Below are 22753 nucleotides of genomic sequence, written 5' to 3' on the forward strand. Positions count from 1 at the left end.
AGGCGATAGGTTCTGCACTGTAGATGTTGAAAGAGCTTTTGGGGTTGAATGCAGCCCCTGTGGCTGGTCTTCCTGGTTTTAGAACAAATGGGATCCCACTGGCATCACTGAGAGGAAAGAAGCAATTCCATTTGCACAGTAGACCTGGCCTTCTGAAGACTTCTCAGGGGCCACCCCTGTACAGTGACAGCTCCAATGGCTGGTATGAGTTGTTCAATGTTCACTGCTAGTGAGAAATGATGCAGAACGTGGAAATAGGCTGAAAGATAACTGCCCTTACAGAGTCCTGCAAGAGTATGGTTTCAACAAGGCAGCCCAAGGGGCTGCTGAGTCTTGGGGCATGTGACTTTGCATGACTGCCTGTGTGCTGTGTACTAGGACCTCATCTTGGAGTTACTCACTTGTAGCCAGGAAGTTGTAATGACTTTTGTACCATAGAAAAGCTAATTCCAAAGCTTATGCCTGTTTGTCCCTGTAGGACACCAAGCAGTTTTGTATCTAACTTTACAGTTTTATCCAGCATTCTTTGTCCACTAAATATATGTATGTTACTGTGTGTACACTTAAATCCAAGGGCATGTCACAATCAGTTCCGTATCTTCCCTGATCAAGTTTCATTATCCTGCTCCTTAATGAGTTAAACCCTGTCAGGAGGGAAGAAAACTTACCGTACCCTTTTTGGTTCTTCTGGCTCATCTAAGAAATCAACGTTGAGACAGACTAACAGGAGATAATCAACTTTAATTTCATACAATGGGAACTCTACATACATGAGAGGGTCAGAGACCCCATGTTTATAAGAGGTTTGGAGACAGGTAAAATGAGGTCTCTGCTGTCTCAGCTGAGGAATGGAATAGGGGCCAGGGGCTTCCAAGGACAAGGGTGTCACCCAAAGGACGATAAGAAGAAGAGCAGATGTTTGGTAATTGGATGTTTGTCCTGCCATGTAGATCGGGCCACATAGATAAAATTCATTTCTGCTAGTGAGTCTTCTCTGGTTTTAAAAAAAATTCAGTTCTTCTAGATAATCGAAGGAGGGCAGTAGTTTCTCTTGAATATGCAGAGTCTCAAAATAATCCTCATGAGAATGTGGCACGTTTGGGGGTGGCTCATTCTGAACCCTTACAACACAGGTGTAACACATGCTCACTGAACATTTATATCACAATTACGTTTGTAACCTTTGGGAACTTACACTTTGACAATGAGGACACTAAGCCCTCAGCAGCCTGTGGGAAAGTGTAAGCAGAGGCTCTAATGGCTTTGAAGGTCACATTGGATGCTAGTGTCGTGGATGTTGTGGTGCACCATCTGGATGGACTCCCCTTTAGGACCAAGGTGTTTGTCCTTCCAGATGTCTCCTTCCAGATGCTGGAGGTAAGTTGCTGAGGCTTGTTGGTGGAGTTCTTTTCCAAGAATTACCCTTGACGGAAGGAGGCTGCCTCACCAACGTTAAATCCTCTCACTTGGGCAGCCTGAGAGGCTGGATCCTGACTGAATTATTTGGGCCTGTGAAGACCCTTGCCTCAAGGTAGGACAACTCAGAAGGGCTGTCCCAGCTTCGGAGCTCCTTGGGAGGAGCATCTGAGGCCTTTGTTGAAAATGTATTGCAGCCCAAATTCTGGCTCCTCCTTCCTTCACTCCCCCTTCCCACCCACCCACCCCCAGCACTCCCTGAGCCCTTCCTCTGTGCTAACTGGTCTCAGAGACTGTTCCTGGAAGAACCCCACCAGAGCCAGCTAGGCATGGTGCTATTTAAGAAGCAGCTATGAGGTGCCTAACAAATACAGAGTTAAACAAAGCAAATTGATCATGCAAATGAAAATTCTGAGAGCTTAATGACTGGTGTCTGGGTTGTGTCAGGACACCAGACCTGCTTGTGATAGGAAAAGATAGGTGAACTCAGTTTATCAAGGGTTTGGGGGAAAAAGGCTGCCTTGGTGGTCCACGGGTTAAGACTCAGCCCTTCCACTGCAGAGGGGATGGTTTCAATCCCTGGTCGGGGAAGCTAAGATCCTGCATGCCATGAGGTGTGGCCAAAAAAAAAAAAAAAAAAGTTTTTAAGTATTTAGGGGAAGAGCTTCAGGGAGAACTGTAAAGATATAAATAAGGTGAGTAATGAATTTTTAAACAATTATTTTGCAGTGAAATTAAGTTTTAAACCTAACTTCACCATTACTTTTTGCCTTGCATCAATGTAGGTAGTTCACATCAATAAAAAAATTTTTTTTTCACAATAATTGCTGACTTTTGACACATTGTTTGAAAACCACACATATTGTATTGCTTTCAGAACCAGGGCCAAGCTGCTTCACATATTGCATTACAAAGGAAATGATTTATGGAACCAGAGAGCTGGTAGCGGCTACCAAATCTTGTTTAGGAATTCGTCCTCCATCTCAGTAGGAAAACAGCCATAAAGTCAGTGACTAGAATGAGCAAAAAGAAATCTGCAGCATAAGCCTGTCTAAAATCATTTTCTTCCAAATGTTATAAATCATTTCTGTTTGTACTCTACTGTTGATGATGCCCTTTAAAAAGTAAAGGTAAAGGACAGTGTCCACCAAAAACTGCCTATATCATGGAATGGAAGAAAAAGAGGAGGGATCAGGGCCAGCTAAGCATTCTACATTCAATTTCACTGACAGTGTTAAGGAACGTAACCAAAGCCAGATGGTTAAGGAAAGAGAAAACTTACCTGGTTCTGTCAGTCCTGGGTTATAAGGACCAGAGTAGACTAAAACTGAGAAAAATCTGGGCCAACAGCATTGTCAAGGGATGAGAGAGTGATTTGTCCTACTTCTTCCTAATTACCTTATTCTCACATTAGCATTTAAAAAAGAAAGCTATCCAGAAGGATGGCTGGAGGTACACATCAGGGCAGCTGACAGGTTTGCCCCGAAGCAGTGTTCCTCCAAAAAATGACAATGACGGTTGACACTTGGTCTATGTCAAGAGCCTTGATTCTCTCTCTTTTGAATTTGACTTTTTTTTTTTCTGGTTTAAGAATCAGTTTAAAAACTAGTGTGAATTTTATCAAGCCTCTGTGTTTATCTGCTGGTTTACAGAAAATACAAGCAACAGAGAAGTAGTTCTTGGGCTTGAGCATGGTTTAGAATCCCATGGAGGGCTTGTTGAAACTGTGCTGGGTCCCACCCCTAGAATTTCTGATTCGGGTTTAAAGCAGAAGCCTTAAGATCCAATGCACGGTCCCACTCATGGTCCTTTTCTTTGGATTTGACACCAGTAATGTCTCATATGTGTGTGCTAAGTTGTTTTAGTCGTGTCCGACTCTTTGTGACCCCATGAACCTGATGTAACCCATCAGGTCTCAGATAGAACCAAAGCTGACCTGTGGTGGACTTGAAATATAAGTGAAAAATAAGCGTTTGTTGCTATAGGCCACTGAGATCTGGAGATTGTTATCACAGCATAATTTATTCTCACTAATATAGAACTCTTATATTAAGCATACTTGGCATTCTGCAGTAGATTTGGCTTGCCTGAAAACCAAAGAAAAACAATATAAATGGAAAGGCAAATAACATTTCACTTCTCTTAGGCTGGTTCTATATATGTGTTCTAGTCATAGACACACCAAGAGCTCTGAGACTTTATGCAAAGTACTTCTTTGTCCACACAAGCAGCATTAAGGGCAAGGGCCATCTACTTGTGCTTATTATTAATCAGTAATAAGTCTGAACAAAAATCACTTTGTTCAAAGATGAATCAAAAGAAATATATATATATTAATTTTGTATACTTCATTATATATATACACACATATGTATTTGTGAAGCACACAAAACCTAATCGTGGAAAAGAAAGAGCATACTTATGAAAATGACTCACTACTGTGTGCCAGACATTCTGCTAAATGCTGGTAATAGTAAGCAACAGATTTGGTCTCTGCCAAATTAGGTTTACAGTGAGGTAGGGAACGGAGAAGGAAATGGCAACCCATTCCAGTATTCTTGCCTAGGGAATCCCGTGGACAGAGGAGCCTGGTGGGCTGCTGTCCATAGGGTCGCACAGAGTCGGACACGACTGGAGCGACTTAGCATGCATGCATGCACTGGAGAAGGAAATGGCAACCCACTCCAGTATTCTTGCCTGGAGAATCCCAGGGACAGAGGAGCCTGGTGGGCTGCTGTCTATGGGGTTACACAGAGTCAGACATGACTGAAGTGATTTAGCAGTAGCAGTAGCAGTAGGGAACACAGATATTTAAAAGTAATAACAAGTGTCATGCAAACATTCTAACATCAAACCACCACCTTGAAACACTCCAGTTATCTGCATTTTCCATTCCTACACCTATGTTTCCAAGCATTGACCAAAAGAGGAGGGCAACTAGAGAGGTAAGTATGAACCACATAATGCAAGGTCTTATACACTCTGCCAGGAAATTCTCTGCAAAACAGGAAACAAAACTCATGTATGAAGAGAGGAAAATGATCATTGATATGGGGCTTAAAGAGAGTGGTAAGGATTAGGAACAGCTATTATGGAAATGAGAGAGGTAACATAAAAGGATTCCTGAGAGGCACCAAGGAGGTCTCCATATTAATATTATAGTTGTGTGGCTTTTTCCTCCCAAGCAGTGCTTGGAAACCTACGTGTAGGAATGAAAAATGCAGATAACTAGAGTGTTTCAAGTTAGCGATCTAATGTTAGAGTGTATCAGAGAGTGATTCAAGTGTTCTGCTTACAAGGGTGGTTGAAGTCAAAGGCCATGGGCCTGCCAGGGGATGTGAGGGCTCTGTGGATTTTGAAGAACAAGTATATTGGGACTAAGGGAGACACAGGACTTCAAGAATGAGGATTGAGTCCAAATAAATGGGGTTTGTAAACTTAAGGTTTTAGCTACAACACAGTATGAAGTGATGGATATCTAGATTTTATAGAATGGGTACCTGGGAATGGATGGATTAAGTAGAATAGAGGTCAAGTCATCTGGACTGAGGAAGTTAAGGAAGCATGCCTTAGGCATGGGTGTTGGATTCATCAGGTTGATGGCAGTAATTCAGGTGGAGAGGGAAACTTATGCAGGAAGTAGATGATGGTGGCAAAGCAAGATAAAATGTCCACCTGATGGAGTGGACCCTGAAAGAGAAATCTTGCAAGAGGTAAAAAGAACATCAAAGTGTCAAGTGAGAAAGCTTCAAGAGTGAGGACATACTACCTTTGGGGTGCTGGATGGAGTGTGGGAGGAGGGAAATCAAGAGAGCTGGCAAAAATGAGTCAATATTTTTAATTGCATGGTGGAGATAATGGTATCATTAACCTGTTTGGAAGGTCTAGAGGGGAGGTTTTGTTTTTTGGGTAGACGCTTTAAGGCCATGGGGAATGGTTAGAAATTGAGTAGGCAGGAAAGAGGCCACAGCCATTGCAGGTTCGGGTGGGCTGAAATCCAAGGGACCAAGCTCCTGCTTGTGACTGAGGGGTGAGCTCCTACCCCTGACCTTTAACCTCCAGGATCCGCGAACCATTGCACCCATTGTGGTCCTTCCTTCCCGGAGGGAGAGCGGCAGACGGCGCATGCGCCCTGGACAGAGCTGCAGAGGTGGGAACGGCCGGCAGAGGGCGCAGGAGCTCAGGCCGGAGCCACTCAGGCGGGGCATCCGTCACCGGGAAAGCGTTGAGAGCAGAGGTCGGTGGGAGAGCGCGCTCAGCGCGAGGTACCGGGCAGTGGGCGTGGCCAGGGCGGGGGCGGGGCGAGGCGGTTCCGGAAGGAAGTGGTTCCGGGTCCCGCGGCCCGGCTGAGGTAACCGTGTTGCCGTTTCTGTGGGAGGCGGCGGCCGTGTGAGGGGCGAGGCCCGAGGGGCCGCCGGCGGCGGCGGCGGCGGCGGCGGCTGCGATAGCGGGAACTTCTCGGTCCGGTGAGCGGCCCTGGGGGGCGGGCGAGTCGAGGAGGCTCCGGGCCGAGGGGAGGGCGTGTCCGTCGCCTTAGAGAACGGTTCTTGGGGTAGCGGGTGAGACGGTTGAGGCGGTTGGGAGGACGCGGCGGCCCAGCTTGGGATCCCGGGGGACTGCTCCCTTATCTCTGGACACTAGATCGGTGCCTTATTTTAGACGCGGCGACCCGGGCACCTGCTGCCGGGGCCCTGACCCTCGCCCGTTGTCGGGCAGGCTTCGGCCCCCAGCGGTCACGATCGTCTGTCTTGGGGACGGGCGGGGGGAGGGGGCGGTGCCCAGGGACAGAGCCCTTTTCCCAGAGGCGGCTGCCGACGCGTCGCCGGAGGGACCCTAGCCGAGGAGCCCCCGCTTTGTCCTTCTCGGGAGGCTCTCCTGCCGGGAAGCGGCGTCTTCCTCTGCTAACGTCCAGAGTGAGTAGTGAAGGCTGCTCTTTATCCTGCATTGTAAAGTAAAACTTGTCTTTTTAGAAACATATTGAAAATTGAATCTTCTGTGGTTCTCTGAGGTGTATTTAGGAAACTGGGCCGGCTACTGTCAGGTTTGCCCTGTCCGTAGGTCGGGAGGGAAAGAAATCTGAGAGAAACTTATCCTGTCACATATTTTCCTGCCGAGGTGCTTTTCGAGCTGCCTCTTAGGTGATTGCTTTTCTTTTCTGAAACAAACTAAAAACCACAGGTAGAAATCAAGAAGGTCTCTCAGACTTCTGGCCAGGCAACCTTCTTAACGTTTTCCTGAATTTGAAAATAAAAGATTTTGATGTAGATTCATGATGAGTGCTTTATTTTTCGATGGTGTTTTAATGCTAACGGTGTAGAATGCTTTATTTTTTCACGTGGTATTTTTAAAATGGCTACTAAAGTGTTCTTTTGAAAGCCCTGCTCTTTCACACCCTCCCCAGAAGCCTTTAAAACATTTGATTAGAAATATTTATATAGCGAAATATTTAATAATATATTTATATATACAATTTCTAAAATATATGGAACCACGGTGAGGAAGATAACTCTTCTTTCACCGTTCAAATAACCATTGTGAGTGTTTACGCTGGGGATACACTTTCCATCTTTTTTTTTTTTTAGAGATGAATATATGAATTATGAAGTAGATTCTCTTGAATAACCAGTTTTTTTGTTTCCTGACTACATAGCATGCCGTTATTTGGCTGCAGTAATTTACTTGGTTATTCCCAGTTTGTCACTACTTAAACACTTGGTTGGAGAAATGTAAAATCTGCACATCCATGATTACTGTTTTAGTGTACATTCCTAAGTGATAGAATTGTTGGTTTTTTTTTTTTTTTTTTTTAATGTGAATTTCCCTCTGGAAAGGATGTGCTATTTTGCACTCCCACCAACAATCTGTGAATGTCCTTTTCCCCACCCTAACAAAAGGCAACAGTTAAAGGATTTTTATAGGACCCCTTCAGGGCCATTTATGTTCTTCTGCAATCAAGTACAGGTATCCTCCTCTAGAAGTCCTCTTCTTCCCACCCCGCCCCGCCCCGCCCACATCCCCCATGCCTCTTATTTGTTGATGACATTCTTCGTGCCCGCCCCCCACGCTGCTTATTGGTTGATGGCAATTCTGTTTCTCATCTTCTAGTCTTCCTTCACTAGTTTCCTAAAGAAGGGTTATCTTGGTGAGGCAAAGGCATTATAAAGTGAACAGATTTGAAGTCAGGACTTCCTCGAATTCCAGTATATCTGATTATCTTGAACATGGACAGTTTGCTCAACTCTGAATTGGAGGTTATAGTGCCTTTACCTTGCATTTCTTGCAGGGTGATTTTAAGGGTCAAATGAAAGTACATTTAAATATACTTTGTCTCGTTGCTAATTTTTACCGTATTGTAAAAATGTCAGAGCACATGAGCATATTGATTTTCTAATGTTAATTTCTGAATTCAGAAAGCTGTTCTGTGATACCCTTTGCCCCCACTCTTTCACCTTTAAATTTGAAGTTTTACACAGATGCCCTAGATTATATTGATAATGATATCAGAGTTATGAAATTGAATGAATGAATCTGCTAATGTTGAAGGAGAAAATAATTAAAAGCACTATATATAAAGCTGAGGGGGACAGATAAAAAGCTAAATAAAACACAGTCCTTGAGATCATGATGAATAAAACATAGTCTTTGTGCCCTACAGGCTACAGAATATCCAGGCAGCTAGAGGACATAAAAGCTGCTTTCCAAATTTAGAAGGAAATTTTAGATGTGATGCAGGATGTCAACTATTCTCAAGTGTGCTAAAGTCCAATTCTGCTGACCAGGCAGTCACTTCAGAGTCCTCTTTCTGAAGGTAGGAGTTGCAAGGCGGGGAAGTGTTAATGTTGGAATCCCTGGATTCTGGTTTTTCATCTTTCTCTTGGGGCAGGTTGGTTAACTTTTCTGAGGCTTGGTTTCTTCATCTGTGAAATGGAGGTAATTCTGGCTTCCTCAAAGGCTTATGAGGATTAAATGAGATAGTGTTTGCAAAACAACTTAGTGAACTACAAAGTACTGGTACCTTGGTGATCCTTCTTATCCTGTGAAGACTGAGCTTCTGCAGTAAAGAAACTGGGTCTCTTCTGACTTTGTATGATTTGCCCCTAGCAGGTGCTAGCAGTGAGTAATGTTTGCCAAATTAACATAAAATGTGACTGCTGATAAAAATTCAGTCTGGACATTTGAAGAAGGTAATATATAAATGTGAAATATTGAGAGAAATTGACTACATTATTTGGAGTTGATAGTAAGGAATCAAAGGAAACACTGAACTAATTGGACCTAGACAGATTTCTACTATGACTGTCATTCTCCATTATGTCCCCAGTGCCATGCACATAATTTTTCCTTATCAATAATAAACCTGCTCAAATTGCTCCCATTTCAAAACCTCCTGCCTAGACCCCTATCCCTCAACTGCAACCCAGCGTCTCTCCTCCCGTGCCAGACAGACTGTTAGAAAATGTTGTTAATAATTGGCTTTCTCAGCCTCCTTACCTTCCTCAAGCCATGTATTCACACTTTTCATTCCTTTTATTGGGTCTTTATATAGCTTTTGCTATGAAAGTCTCTTTTATTGAAACATCCTTCTATGCTCCAGGGTTCCCACCTTCCTTAGAGGATGTTCGTTCTCAGTCTTGGCTGGTTCATCTCCTCAAAAGGTTAATGTTCCTGTAGGCTTGATCCTTATCCCCATATACCAGCTCTGGAATAATTTATAGAGCATTGAGGCAATCTGATGTTTGAAAGTTTGGTAGAATTCCCCTGTGAAACACTCTGGGCCTGCTGCTTTTTCATGTAATGTTTTCTTAATAACTTTCTCTGTTTATTCTATGGAAACTGGTCTGTTCAAGCTTTTTATGGAAACTGGTCTGTTCAAGCTTTTTAATGTGGTCATTTTAGTAATAATCAGTTTTTCTAGAAAATAATCCATTTCATCAGGGCTTTCAAATTTATTGGATAGAAGGCTATAAAATAATCTCATGATTTAAAATGTTTCTTCTATTTCATTGGTTATTTCCCCTTTGCTCTTTTTTATTTTTTCTAGTCAAGTTATATTATTTTTCCTAGTCAAGTTATATTATTTAGTGGTTTATCCATTTTAATTTTTCCCAAAACTACAGAATTCTGATTTATTACTTAGATCTACTTTTCTCTTCCTCTACTTTTATCTTTATTTCCTTCCTTGTGCTTTCTTTTGGTTTACTTTGCTGCTTTTTAGTTCCTTTTTTTTTATCTTGGAAGTAAATGTATTTAATTCTTTCATTTTTATTGATAAATAAGTTTAGTGCAATGAATTTTTCTTTGATGACTACTTTAAATGCATCCCATAGAATCTGATATGTAGAGCTTTTATTGTCATTATTTCTTTAAAGATCTATGTTAGAGTATCCAGGAGTTGTTTAATAAGAGGTTTTAAAATTTCTAGGTGAAATTTGTTTTTTGTTTTTGTTAGTAAACTAGTTTTATTGCGTTATGATCAGAAAGTTTTGTTTGTAATGTTTCTATTATGTGCAGCTAACTGATGTGTTCTTTGTGACCTAATGTATTTTTGGTGAATGTGATGTGGAAACTTCAGAAGAATATTGTCAAATAGTATCAAAATGTAGAGTTTGATAAATATACTTAAGATTTACCCTGTTGATTTTGCTGTTTAGATCTTCTATCTCATTTTTGTCTTAATACCACTAAGCATGTTATATGAAAGTCTCCTATTGTTAGTGTTTCTATGTCTGCTTGCATCTATTGTAGTTTTTGTTTCATGAAGGTGGTTGCAGTGTTGTTGTAAATATGTGTATTTTTATTTGTTCTGTCTTCATCGAGGACTGTGACTTTTAACATTGAAGTGTCTTTCTTTGACATGATGAATGCTTTGGGACTTGAATTCTGCTTTGCCTGATTCCAGGTTTCCCACCCCTGCTCTCTTATTTCAATTTGCCTTGTATAATTTGGCCATCCTTTTATTTTTAACCTTTCACGATTACTTTGTTTTAGATGTGTATTTTATACAAATACGTGTTTTGCGAGCCAAATTGAACCTGTTTATTTTAGTAGGTGAGTTAAGCCCATCACATTTACTATTAGGACTGATATGTTTGGTCTATCATAATATTTTATAATCATGTGTATTTTGTTATACTTGCTATTTCTTTATGCTGTGATGTGTAGTTTTTGCTCTTCTGTATTAAAAAGAGGAAGGTTTTTATTTTTGTCTAATGGTTAACCTTTGTACTTATGCCTTTGCTCCCCATTTGTGTGCTAAGTTGCTTCAGTCGTATTTGACTCTCTGCAACCCCATGGACCGTAGCCCTCCATGCTCCTCTATCCATGGGATTCTCCAGGCAGGAATACTGGAGTAGGTTACCATGCCCTCCTCCAGGGGATCTTCCCGACCCAGGATTGAACCCACGTCTCTTATGTCTCCTGCATTGGCAAGTGTGTTCTTTACTACTAGCGCCATCTGAGAAACCCACTCCCCTATTTATTTAACCTTTTTTGTGTGTGAGAGAAATATAACTGTGTCCATGGAATCAGAGTAGAATAATAATAGGCAATGCTGAGGTTCTATATCCACTTCCAGCTCCTCGTTACTGTGAACTGGTGACAGCACCCAACCACTGTGGCTAGGAGAATAGACTGTGACTTGTTCTCTTGAGGTCTGACTTCTCTGATCTGCTGATTGCCCTCTTGTTCTGTGGGTTCTGAGTTGACCTGGTTCTTTGCTGGCAGTGTGGCGTCTTTGTTACAAAGGCTTTCCTGGTCAGTTTTTTTGCATTTGTAAATGCTGAGTTCACATTTAGTATGGAATCTCTGTCAGTTGTTGTTGTTTTTTTGTAACAGCTTTACCGAGTTATAATTAATATACCACACAATTCACCCATTTAAAAGTCTACAATTCAGTGTTTTTTTAATACATTCACGGAGTTGTGTAACCATCATCAGTCTAGTTTTAAAACATATTCATCACACCAAAAAGAGACCCTGTGCCCATTTCCCCCAGTGCCTCCCCTCCCCCTACCACACCCAGGCAACTGCCAGTCTACTTTCTGTTTCTATGGATTTGCCTATTCTGGACCTTTCATATAAATGAATCTCGTAATATGTGGTCTTTTGTGACTGGCTTCTTTCCCTTAGCATAATGATTTCAAGATTCATCCCTGTCTGACTGTGTGTCAGTACCTCGTTCCTTTTTATGGCCAGATAATATTCCACTGTATGGGGGTACCACATTTTGTTTATGCATTCATCTCTCAATGAACATTTGAGTTGTTTCTGCATTTTGGCTATTGTGAATAATGCTGTTATGAGCATTTGTGTATAAATTTTTATGTGGATGCATGGTTTTATTTATTTTGGGTATATACCTAGGATTAGAATTGCTGGGTCATATGGTAACTACTATGTTTAATTTTTTAAGAAACTGCCAGACTGTTTGCCAAAGTGACTGAATCATTTCATTTATTTCCCCTGGGGCACCTGGTAATTTATTCTTCCCTTCTGAGATAATTTTTGGACTTCCCTTGTGGCTTAGTTGGTAAAGAATCCACCTACAATGCAGGACACCTGGGTTCCATCCCTGGGTTGGGAAGATCCCGTGGAGACGGGAACGGCTACCCACTCCAGTATTCTGGCCTGGAGAACTTCATGGACTGTATAGTCCATGGAGTTGCAAAGAGTCAGACATGACTGAGCGACTTTCACTTCTGAGATAATTCAGCCATTTTCTCCCATTCTTTCCGTTTAGTTCAGTTAATTTTTTTCAGTCATATCACTCTGTTTTTTGATATGTTTCTGTTCTTAGTTTTTAAATTTCTGATTCAAGGTGAGTTTTTAAAATATATATTCCTAAATGCTTTGGGATATATTCTGTTTGGTGTATAAAGTTAGAGTTTGCTTCTGCTTCATGTTTTTTGGAGGACAAATTTTCCTCAGTTGAGAAATTGTCTTTTCCTGCTTTCTTGTAAACATATGGGGGTCGTCAGATTAAAAGTTTTTCAGATCTAATGAGTATGAAATGGTACTCCGTTGTTTTAATTTTATCTTCCTGAGTAGGTAGTGTTGGGTATCTTTTTGTATGTTTATTGGACAGTTATGTTTCCTCTTTGTTGAAAACTCTTAAGGATGGAGTTGCCATTTATTGAGGTGGGGCAAACCTTGAGCAGATTTTGGAAGAAGGTATGGAGTTTGCTCTTGGACATGTTTACAGCGTCCAGCAGTCTGTTGGATGTGGAAGGCTGAAACAGAGAGGATAGGTGAGGGCTGGAGATGTCAACTTGGGGTTGTTAGTATATAGAGAGTATTTAAAGCCATGAGATTGAAGAAAAGTGCAGACTGGGAAGAGAGTGTAGACAATGAAAAGTTAAAGACTGAAGTCACTATTTAGAGGAAGACTGGCTTCACTATTTAAGGATCAGGATGGTGAGATAAGGAAAAACCAGTAAAGGAGACAGAAAGCATTGTTAGAGGTATGAGGAAAACCAAGCAAGTGTAGTATTCTGGAATCCAGGTGCAGAAAATGTTTCTGGGAGGAAGGTATGATTAACCATCTGGTGCTGCAGGTAGATCCAGGAAAAAGAGGGAAAAGAACCATTGGATTTAGCGTGGATTTTGTTAGTGATCTTGACTGGAGCAGTTTGGTGGAGTGGAAAGGTAGATTGGTGAGGGGACAAGTAGAATGGAAGGAGAAGAATGTGAGAATGATTGTGGTATACAGGCAGCCCTTTGAGGATTTTGTTTGTAAACGGAGAGAGAGGTTGTATAGTGATGGAAGGGACCTAATGGGGAAGGGAAGTGATGCTGTGGAAGGAGAGAACTGCTGGAGCCGGGCCTTTCAGGCAGGTGAGGGGGTGTGTCCAGTTCTGTCCTGGTAGGAATGGCTTTGTTTGGCACCAGCATCCCCTTCAGCATCCTCCTGGGAGTGGATACCCCTGTTGTCCAGTCATCTTTCTAAGTTCAAGGGCACACAGATTCATTCACTGCCCTTAAACAGTTCACTCTGAAGGAACAGTATAAATGAATTTCTCTTTTGTTATTGATACCTCCTTCTCCCCAGGCACAAACCCTGCTGGTGTTTCTTTTTCTTTTTTTCCTCTCCAGTTCTGTCCTTTGCTAGTCACAAGTGTTTTGTTTAGTCACTAAATTGTGTCCAACTCTTTGCGACCTCTGTCTTTGAGGTTTCCCTGGCAAGAATACTGGAGTACATGGGGGAGGGATGGACTGGGAATTTGGGACCAGCACATGCAAACTATCCTGTACAGAATGGATAAACAAGAAAGTCCTACTGTATAGCACAGGGAACCATATTCAATAACCTGTGATAAACTATACAGGAAAAATGTGAAAAAGAATATATATGTATGTATAACTGAGTCATTTTTCTGTACAGCAGAATTTAAACACAACATTGTAAATCAAGTATACTTCAGGAAAATAATTTTTAAAAAAGATTTCTTCATGTCTTTTCATGACTTGATTTAAAAAAAAATACTAGAGTGGATTGCCATTTCCTTCTCCAGGGGATATTCCCAACCCAGGAATCAAACCCACGTCTCCTGCATTGGCAGGTGGATTCTTTACCTCTGAGCCACTTGGGAAGCTCAGCAGACCATGCAAGGACCTGCTGCCCTACCCAGTTTCATTCAGGGGATTGGCAGTCTTTTTTTGTAAAGGACCAGATTCTTGCCTGGAGAATTCCCATGGACAGAGGAGCCTGGTGGGCTACAGTCCATGGGGTCGCAAAGAGTCAGACACAACTGAGCAGTTAAGCTCAGCAGCAAATAGTAAATATTTTAGACTGTGGGCCACATACAGTCTCTGTTGCATATTCTTCTTCTTTCTAAACAATGCTTTAAAAATGTAAAAACCGTCTTAGCTCTAGAGTTTAAATGAACTCTCTTCTCTTATGCACTAAGTCCCTGAGCCACTACTAATTATTACTAGCTGATGAACCCAAAAAAGCAAATGCAAACAAAGTTACCTTAAAAAAAACCTTTATTGAGATATATTTTACAGGTTTAAAATGTACAGTTCATGATTTTTGATAGTATAGTTAGCAGTATTGTGCAATCATCTCCATAATATCTGGTCTAATCTTACAGCACTTTCATCACCCCAAAGCTTTTTTTTTTTCTTTTGCAGCTTTGAGGTATAACTTATATGCAGTAAAATTCACTAATTTTAAGTGAATAGTTTGAATTTTAATAAAGCTAATTTTCATATTGGCAGAGGAAAATATTCTAAGTAATACTTCTTTTTGTCACATAACCAGTAAATCTCACTTGTAAACATTTCTCCCGAGTGACCTATACCTTAACATTTAAGCCAGTAGTTTTTCTTTTTTAATTAATGAATTTAATTGGAGGATAATTTCTTTACAATATTGTGGTGGTTTTTGCCATACATTGACATGAATCAGCCACAGGTGCACATGTGTCCCCCCATCCGGAACCCTCCTCCCACCTCACTCCCCACCCCATCCCTCTGGGTTGTCCTAGAGCACCAGCTTTGAGTGCCCTGCTTCATGCATCAAACTTGCACTGGTCATCTATTTTGCATATGGTGATATACATGTTTCAGTGCTATTCTCTCAAATCATCCCACCTTCACCTTCTCCCACATATTCCAAAAGTCTGTTCTTTACATCTGTGTCTCTTTTTCTGCCTTGCATATAGGATTATTGTTACTCTCTTTCTAAATTCCACATGTATGCATTAATATACTGTATTGGTGGTTCTCTTTCTGATTTACTTCACTCTTTCGTCCACCTCATTAGAACTGACTCAAATGTGTTCTTTTTATAGCTGAGTAATATTCCATTGTGTGTATATACCACAACTTCCTTATCCATTCATCTGCTGATGAATATCTAGGTTGCTTCCATGTCCTAGCTATTGTAAACCATGCTGCAGTGAACATTGGGGTACATGTGTCTCTTTCAGTTTTGGTTTCCTTGGTGTGTATGCCCAGCAGTGGGATTACTGGGTCATATGGCAGTTCTGTTTCCAGTGTTTTAAGGACTCTCCACACTGTCCTCCATAGTGGCTGTACCAGTTTGCATTCCCACCAGCAGTATAAGAGGGTTCCCTTTTCTCCACACCCTCTCCAGCATTTATTGTTTGTAGACTTTGTGATGGTGGCCATTCTGACCAGTGTGAGATGGTACCTCATTGTGGTTTTTTTTTTTTCTAATTTTTTTATTTTATTTTTAAACTTTACATAATTGTATTAGTTTTGCCAAATATCAAAATGAATCCGCCACAGGTATACATGTGTTCCTCATTGTGGTTTTGATTTGTATTTCTCTGATAATGAGTGATGTTGAGCATCTTTTCATGTGTTTGTTAGCCATCTGTATGTCTTCTTTGGAGAAATGTCTGTTTAGTTCTTTGGCCCACTTTTTGACTGGGTCGTTTATTTTTCTGGTATTGAGCTGCATGAATTGCTTGTATATTTTGGAGATTAATTCTTTGTCAGTTGCTTCATTTGCTATTATTTTCTTCCGTTCTGAAGGCTGCCTTTTCACCTTGCTTATAATTTCCTTTGTTGTGAAAAAGCTTTGAAGTTTAATTAGGTCCCATTTGTTTATTTTTGTTTTTGTTTCCATTACTCTGGGGGGTTGGAGAAGGCAATGGCAATCCACTCCAGTACTCTTGCCTGGAAAATCCCATGGACGGAGGAGTGCATGGGGTCACAAAGAGTCGGACACGACTGAACGACTTCACTTTCACTTTTCACTTTCATGCACTGGAGAAAGAAATGGCAACCCACTCCAGTGTTCTCGCCTGGAGAATCCCAGGGATGGGGGAGCCTGGTGGGCTGCCATCTATGGGGTCGCACAGAGTCGGACACGACTGAAGCGACTTAGCAGCAGCAGCACTCTGCGAGGGGGTGGGTCATAGAAGATTTTGCTGTGATTTATGTCAGAGAGTGTTCTACCTATGTTTTCCTGTAAGAGTTTTATAGTTTCTGGTCTTACATTTAGATCTTTAATCCATTTTGAGTAAACCAGTAGTTTTATATTCCCCGGACCAGCAGAATCTCCATCACCTGGGAACTTGCTAGAAATAGGGCCCATCCCAGAGGAGGGCTCAGCATTCTGTGTTGTAACTAGCCTTGCAGGTAACTCTTCCTCGAACTAAAGTTGGAGAACCACTGTTCTAAGCTCTATCCCTGAGTGAAATTGCTAGTTCATGGAATATGAGCATTTTGAAGTTTAACGGGTACTGCCAGCCACTTCCAAACTGGTTATAAGCAGGTTATATACCTGCTTAGCTGTGTACAACAGTCTCTATCATTCCACAGCCTCACCAACACTGTGAAATATGCAACTTCCATTTTTTTGTGGTCATTCTGACAGATGTGGAATGGTTATGATCTGAATTGGTATTTACTCAGTTACTATTGAGGTTGAACATCTCAGATGTCCATAGGTCATTTGAGTTTTGTGTTCTGTGATGTGCTATTTGGACTCTTTTGCCTATTGAGATAAATAGTTATATTAAATAATCACAATGTATTGACAGAATTGTAGAATAAACTCAGAATTCCCAAAAAGAAAGGAACTCAGGGGGAAAAAAAGAAAGTCAGGGAAAGAATTTCAGGGAGATGATGGTCAAAGAGTCCTGAAAGAATAGGGATTTGTCAGGCAGAGTGAGTGAAAGCCATCTATGTGGTATGAACAGAATGGCCTGATCAGGGAAAAGCAAGTCATTTGCTCTGGTGAACTAATAAGATATGTGAAGGAAAAGACATACAAGGCTAGGAGAAAGGTAGGGAGTGACTAGATGTATGTATTTTAAGTTTGTTTAATCTTTTATTGACTGTTGGGCATTTGCATTATAATTAGTTTGAGTGGATTTTTTTCTTTCCTATTTTAAATTAAGCTGATATAAACATCTTAGTATATATAGCTGCTTTTTTCTTTTAAATTATTATCCTAGAATAACACATTTAGACAAATTATTAGATTAAAGGAAAGTAGGCATGATTAGTTTAATAATTTCTTACATATTTTGAAGTTACCCATCATTAGGGAAATGCAAATCAAAACCACAGTGAGGTACCATTTCACCCTCACTAGGATGACTATAGTGGAACAGACAGACCATAACAAATGTCGATGATGATGTGGAAAAATTGGAACCTTCATACGTTGCTGGTGGGAATGTAAAATGATGTAACTGCTTTGGAAAACTTTGGCAGTTTCCCAAGAAGTTAAACATTGAGTGATTGTATAACCCAGGAGTTCCACTCCTAGGTTTATGCCCAAGAGAATTGAAAAACTGTGTCTACACAAAACTTGTATGCAAATATTCATGGTAGCATTATTCATAATAGCCCCCAAAATAGAAACAACCCAAATATTCATTGAGAGATAAATGAATCACAAGATGTGGTATACCCGTAAAGTAAAGTGGGATATTATTCAACTGTGAAAGAATGAAGTACTGATAATAGTAAAACCCTTGAAAACATTATGCTAAAGGAAAGACACCAATCATGAAGAATCACATATTCTAAAATTAGATTGTGGTGGTGGTTACAGATCCCTGTGAATATACTGAAAAACACTGAACTGTACACTTTAAATAGGTGAGTTGTATGATATGTGAGTTGTATCTCAATAAATGTTTTACAAAAAATAAAATGAATTAAAAAATTACCCTCTGGGAAAATTATACTTTTTCATCACAATCAACTGTGTTTGGTGTCTCCCGTACAACCTTTAGGCTTTATTATTTTTGTTCAGTTTAATAGGTATGTACTCAAAACTTCTTTAATTAAATTGTAAGTTCCCTCAGTAGAATGTAAGCTCCAAGAGGGCAGGAACTTTCTTCTGTTTCTCTTCACTGCTCTCTCCCTTGAACAGTGCCTGGCAAATCATATGTACTCAGTGACATTTGTTAAATGAATACATTTATATATATATATATTTCTTTTGTTAAACTTTTTATTTTGTATTGGGTTATAGCTGATTAGGGCCTTCCCTGGTGGCTCAGTGGTAAAGAATCCGCTTACAATGCAGGAGACACAGAAGACACGGGTCCAATCCCTGAGTTGGGAAGACCTCCTGGAGGAGGACATGGCAACCCACTCCAGTATTCTTGCCAGGAAAATCCCATGGACAGAGGAGCCCAGTGGGCTACAGTCCATAGGGTCTCAAAGAGTTGGACATGACTAAAGCGACTAAGCACTCATGCATAGCTGATTAACAAACAATGTTGTGATGGTTTCAGGTGAACAGTGAAGGGACTCAGCCATACATATTTATGTATCTATTCTCCCCTAAACTCCCCTCCCATCCAGGCTGCCACATAACATTGAGCAGAGTTTCATGTACTATATCGTAGGTCCTTGTTGGTTATCCATTTTATTTATTTATTTATTGTTTTTTTGGTTATCCATTTTAAATATAAGCTTTGTGTGCATGTCCATCCCAAACTCCTTAACTATCCCTTCCCCCATCCCCCCCCCATTTTTATATTTTTAGTTACTAGGAAAACACTGGGCTTCCCTGGTGGCTCAGATGGTAAAGCGTCTGCCTGCAATGTGGGAGACCTGGGTTCGATCCCTGGGTTGGGAAGATGCCCTGGAGAAGGAAATGACAACCCACTCCAGTACCCTTGCCTGGAAAATCCCATGGACAGAGGAGCCTGGTAGGCTACAGTCCATGGGGCTGCAAAGAGTCGGACATGACTGAGAAACTTCACTTTCAGAAGAAAACACTTTCTGCTTTAGTGTCTTAATTTCATAGTACATCTGAACTAATTTTTCCCAGCCTCAATTTTTGTTTTGAAAAGAACCAGTGTATAACTGAATTGAATTGAATGTGATTCTGGTGAGTGATCTGGTTCAAGACCTTTGACCTTACACTTTCTTCTGAAATTTATTATAGCAATAGTTTGCAAATGTTTGACTATGAGAACTCCATTTGCAAACCTGTGTTCACATAGTTAACGGTTGTACTTTTTATATTAGTCAGTGATAAAACTTCGTAGTGACAAGAAGTCATTTATATTTTAACAGTGGCTGTAGTATCTTCAGAAATTTGCGAAATAGAGGTTCTAATATGTGAGACATACCCTTATTCATTCTGTAGTCCGTTTTTGGTAGCTGTGTGTATTATTCATGGACCCATGGCAATAATTTTGAAAGCCATCAGGGAGTTGGGTCCAGTTAATTGGGCACTACTTAACTACAGTATCAGAACTGAGGAAGATTACTGAAATGAAGAAGGGAACGGCTTCCAGTATTCTGGCCTGGAGAATCCCATGGACTATATAGTCCATGGGGTCGCAAAGAGTCGGACACGACTGAGTGACTTGTACTAAAAACAACTTATAAAAGATTATACCCAAATGTGTTTTTTATAAAAATTCAGTTCCTAAATCTACCAGTTTCTTTTAAAGACTGAAATGTATTTTTAAAACCTAGTTTATATGTTTTCTAAAATTAACTTATATGACATTATTTGTTTTAGAAAACAGAAGCAAACTAAATGTCTAATCATGCTTAAGTTTTGGTGTATTTATCTGGTGGAAGTTAGGTGATAATTGAGTATGATAATTAGGCATTGTAATTCTTATTATCTAGCAATTTTAAAAGTGGGATATATCATCAAGTATTCCTAAATATTTTTATTGTGATTGTATGAACGTAACTGCAGTTATATGTACGTAACCAGTGGTGAAAGGTGGGGAGGAGGAGTAGTGGTTGTGCTCAGAGGAATTCTGGGGGAGTGTTCCCTCTTTTTGAAACACTTATTTAGCAGTTGCTGTGTGCCAGGCAGTATTCTGAGCTTTTTTCATGACTTAATTCAGGGATCATCAAACTACAATGCATTTGGCCTTTGGGGCCTATTTTTGTGTGGTCCTTGAGCTACAAATGATTTTTATATTTTTAAAAAAAATTTTTTTGAAGAAGATAATATGATGAAGACCTTATATGAACTGCAAAATCTGAAATAGTTATGCTCTGGCCTTTTACAGAAAAAACTGTCTTATCTTTGATGTAATTGATTTTATGTTTACAACATTCCAATAAGGTGGGTCCTATAAGGAAATTGAGGCACAGAGGGCTTAAGTTACTTTTTGTCAGTGGCATTCACTGTTTTTGGAGCAGGTTACAGGCCCTTTCTACAAACTTGCTAATCCTGTGTTTCTTTGCAGTGTAAAAAGAGGATAGTGGCTCACGTGTCAAAGGATGGCACGGTCACGCTCTAGATCCCCCAGGTGGAGGCACAGGTGAGCAGTCCTTAGTTAAGCAGAGTAAGCATGGGTTTGGAACGTGCTTCAACAGTTTTCATTTTGTCACTTTCAAGACCAAATTATAATGTGGAAGAGCTTCAGAAAGAAAAGGGAATGCAAAGAAGTAAATGGTTTGAACATGGAGGGCCTCACAGAGGTCATTTGTTTCACCCTTTTGTGGTAGGCTCTGGTGAGGTAGCACAAAAGACCCTGCCAAGCTTAGTGCCTGATTTCTGGGTGCCTTCTCAGAACTCTTTGTCACCAACTCTAAAGGGTCTGCTATCATTCCCAGCTTGCAAGCTAACAGATTAACGTGTCACAAGGCACTCTTGGATCAGAGACAAAAGCCTTTATTACTCATGTTCAGCAGGCGGCTGAGCTTCATGTTCCTGTGTTCCCGTTACCTCTGGCTTTCAGACAGTAAACAGTCTGCCTGCAGTGTAGGAGACCCGGGTTTGATCCCTGTGTTGGGAAGATCCCCTGGAGAAGGGAATGGCAGCCCACTCCAGTACTCTTGGCTGGGAAATTCCATGGATGGAGGAGCCAGGTGGGCCCCAGTCTATGGGGTTGCAACCATGTAGTCACTCACAACTGAGCAACTAACACACACATACATTACCTCTAGTCCTCTGAGGGTGGGAGCTGCTGACACAGCTGAGGAACCCAAGCCCCATTAAGGACAGTAGGGAATCCTGCCCGGCCTTTGCCTTGGAGGAGACATTATCTCGTTATCCTGGACAGCAAACACATTGGCTCTCTGCCCCTTAGGGAGGCCCTGTCCCTATCTTTCCTGGGAGTTTGCCTTGAAACAGAAGCTCAGGAGGCATGCAGAGCACTAAAGACCTATGGAGTCTCCCAACAGACTCCTTGGGTCTCTTTTGTCTCTTTAGGAGAACTGTAAATGATAGCCACTATTTCAGCAGTCTCCTTCAGAAGAAAGGGGCTCTGTGCAATAGAACCCTGATATGAGGTATAATACCAAAGCAGTACTCACTGTGAGGTAAGGATTAAAGTAAGAGATTGAATATTTCATCAGTCTGGAAGACCTCAGCCTCTGGCTGGCAGCTTTTCTCCTTAGCAGTAGAAAAGATGGAGTGTTCCAGGAAGCCCTCAGGGTCTTCAGTTGCTTCTTCCTGTGAAGAGTTGCAGCCAGCTGGATGACAGAGTCTCTGCTTCAGCTGAATAATGCACTTGCCAGTGCATCTAGCTTGGTGACTCTAGAGGGAGAAATTGTCAAATCCAGTGTATAAGTCCTGGTATGTACGTGAGGAAGATAAATCAGCCTCCTTTCTTGTAGGGAGAACCCAGACATGTCACCAAATGGAAAGAGTTTTACTTGTGGTTGTTTCAACTCCGTGGCAGCTGCTGCAGAGGGAGGGCTGATAACAAAAACTGCAAAGGTAGCTGCTGCATTGGTTAGAAGACATTAAACTCTCAGGGAGGAAGTTGGGAGATTGGACAAGTCAGATGGGAGGAAAGGTCCCCAGGTGCAAATTTGAAGCAGATGGTAGTACTTCTCTTCTCTCAGACTGGTTTCCTCAGATACAGAAGGCTTCCTCCTCAGTTGGAATGAAAGGTTCCATGTTGGCAGTGCTCAGGTGTTAAAGAAGGTAGTTACAGAAAGGACATGCTGTCCCTGGAGATCATTAAAGCTGCACTAAAGCACATATTCACAGAATTAAAAGCTCTGATTCAACAGCACTTCCTTCATTTTATATATAAGGGGACAGGTCTGGGAAATAAAACTTATTTATGTCAATAGTAATACTGGAAGGACTAAGCATGAGGTCCACTTCTTAAGGTCCTCTTCCTCCTACCACCTCCACATGCTGTTTAAAGATGTAATTTTTGCTACTTGATATAACCTTAGTAGAGAGAATAGACAATCAGTTAGGGAAACTGTGGGATCAGTTTGGGGTCTGAGTTTGGATTTGATATGCAACATAAACTCTTAGAATCCATTTTGATTTCAGAGATTATGTTCGGTTTTCCAGAGACTCTCCTGCACACTTAATTGTGTGACTCTAACCCTCTTTCTCCTTATTTCTTACTTGACCATGGAACCTGACGTAAGCTTTGTTGACGGGCCCTTTTGCCAG

The 22753-nt window shown here is 41.1% G+C and overlaps 1 protein-coding gene across 11 annotated transcripts in view; it reads left to right on the top strand.

Moving 5' to 3' along the window:
* The first annotated feature begins 5743 nt into the window (after positions 1–5743).
* BCLAF3 (BCLAF1 and THRAP3 family member 3) overlaps positions 5744–22753 on the top strand; it is a 51464-nt gene continuing 34454 nt past the window's right edge. For 8 of the 11 annotated variants that reach the window (XM_070366492.1, XM_070366488.1, XM_070366498.1 and 5 more), the window contains exons 1-3: positions 5753–5882; positions 8072–8224; positions 20577–20651. In XM_070366492.1, coding sequence (XP_070222593.1) covers positions 20611–20651 — 41 coding nt within the window. In that variant the 5' untranslated portion in view covers positions 5753–5882; positions 8072–8224; positions 20577–20610. Of the gene's footprint in view, positions 5883–5990; positions 6330–8071; positions 8225–10404; positions 10465–20576; positions 20652–22753 lie in introns of those variants that run through there. The other 3 variants (XM_070366490.1, XM_070366489.1, XM_070366491.1) reach the window with 3 other exon arrangements.

Source organism: Bos mutus, chromosome X, assembly GCF_027580195.1.
Source record: "Bos mutus isolate GX-2022 chromosome X, NWIPB_WYAK_1.1, whole genome shotgun sequence".
Lineage (NCBI taxonomy): Eukaryota > Metazoa > Chordata > Mammalia > Artiodactyla > Bovidae > Bos > Bos mutus.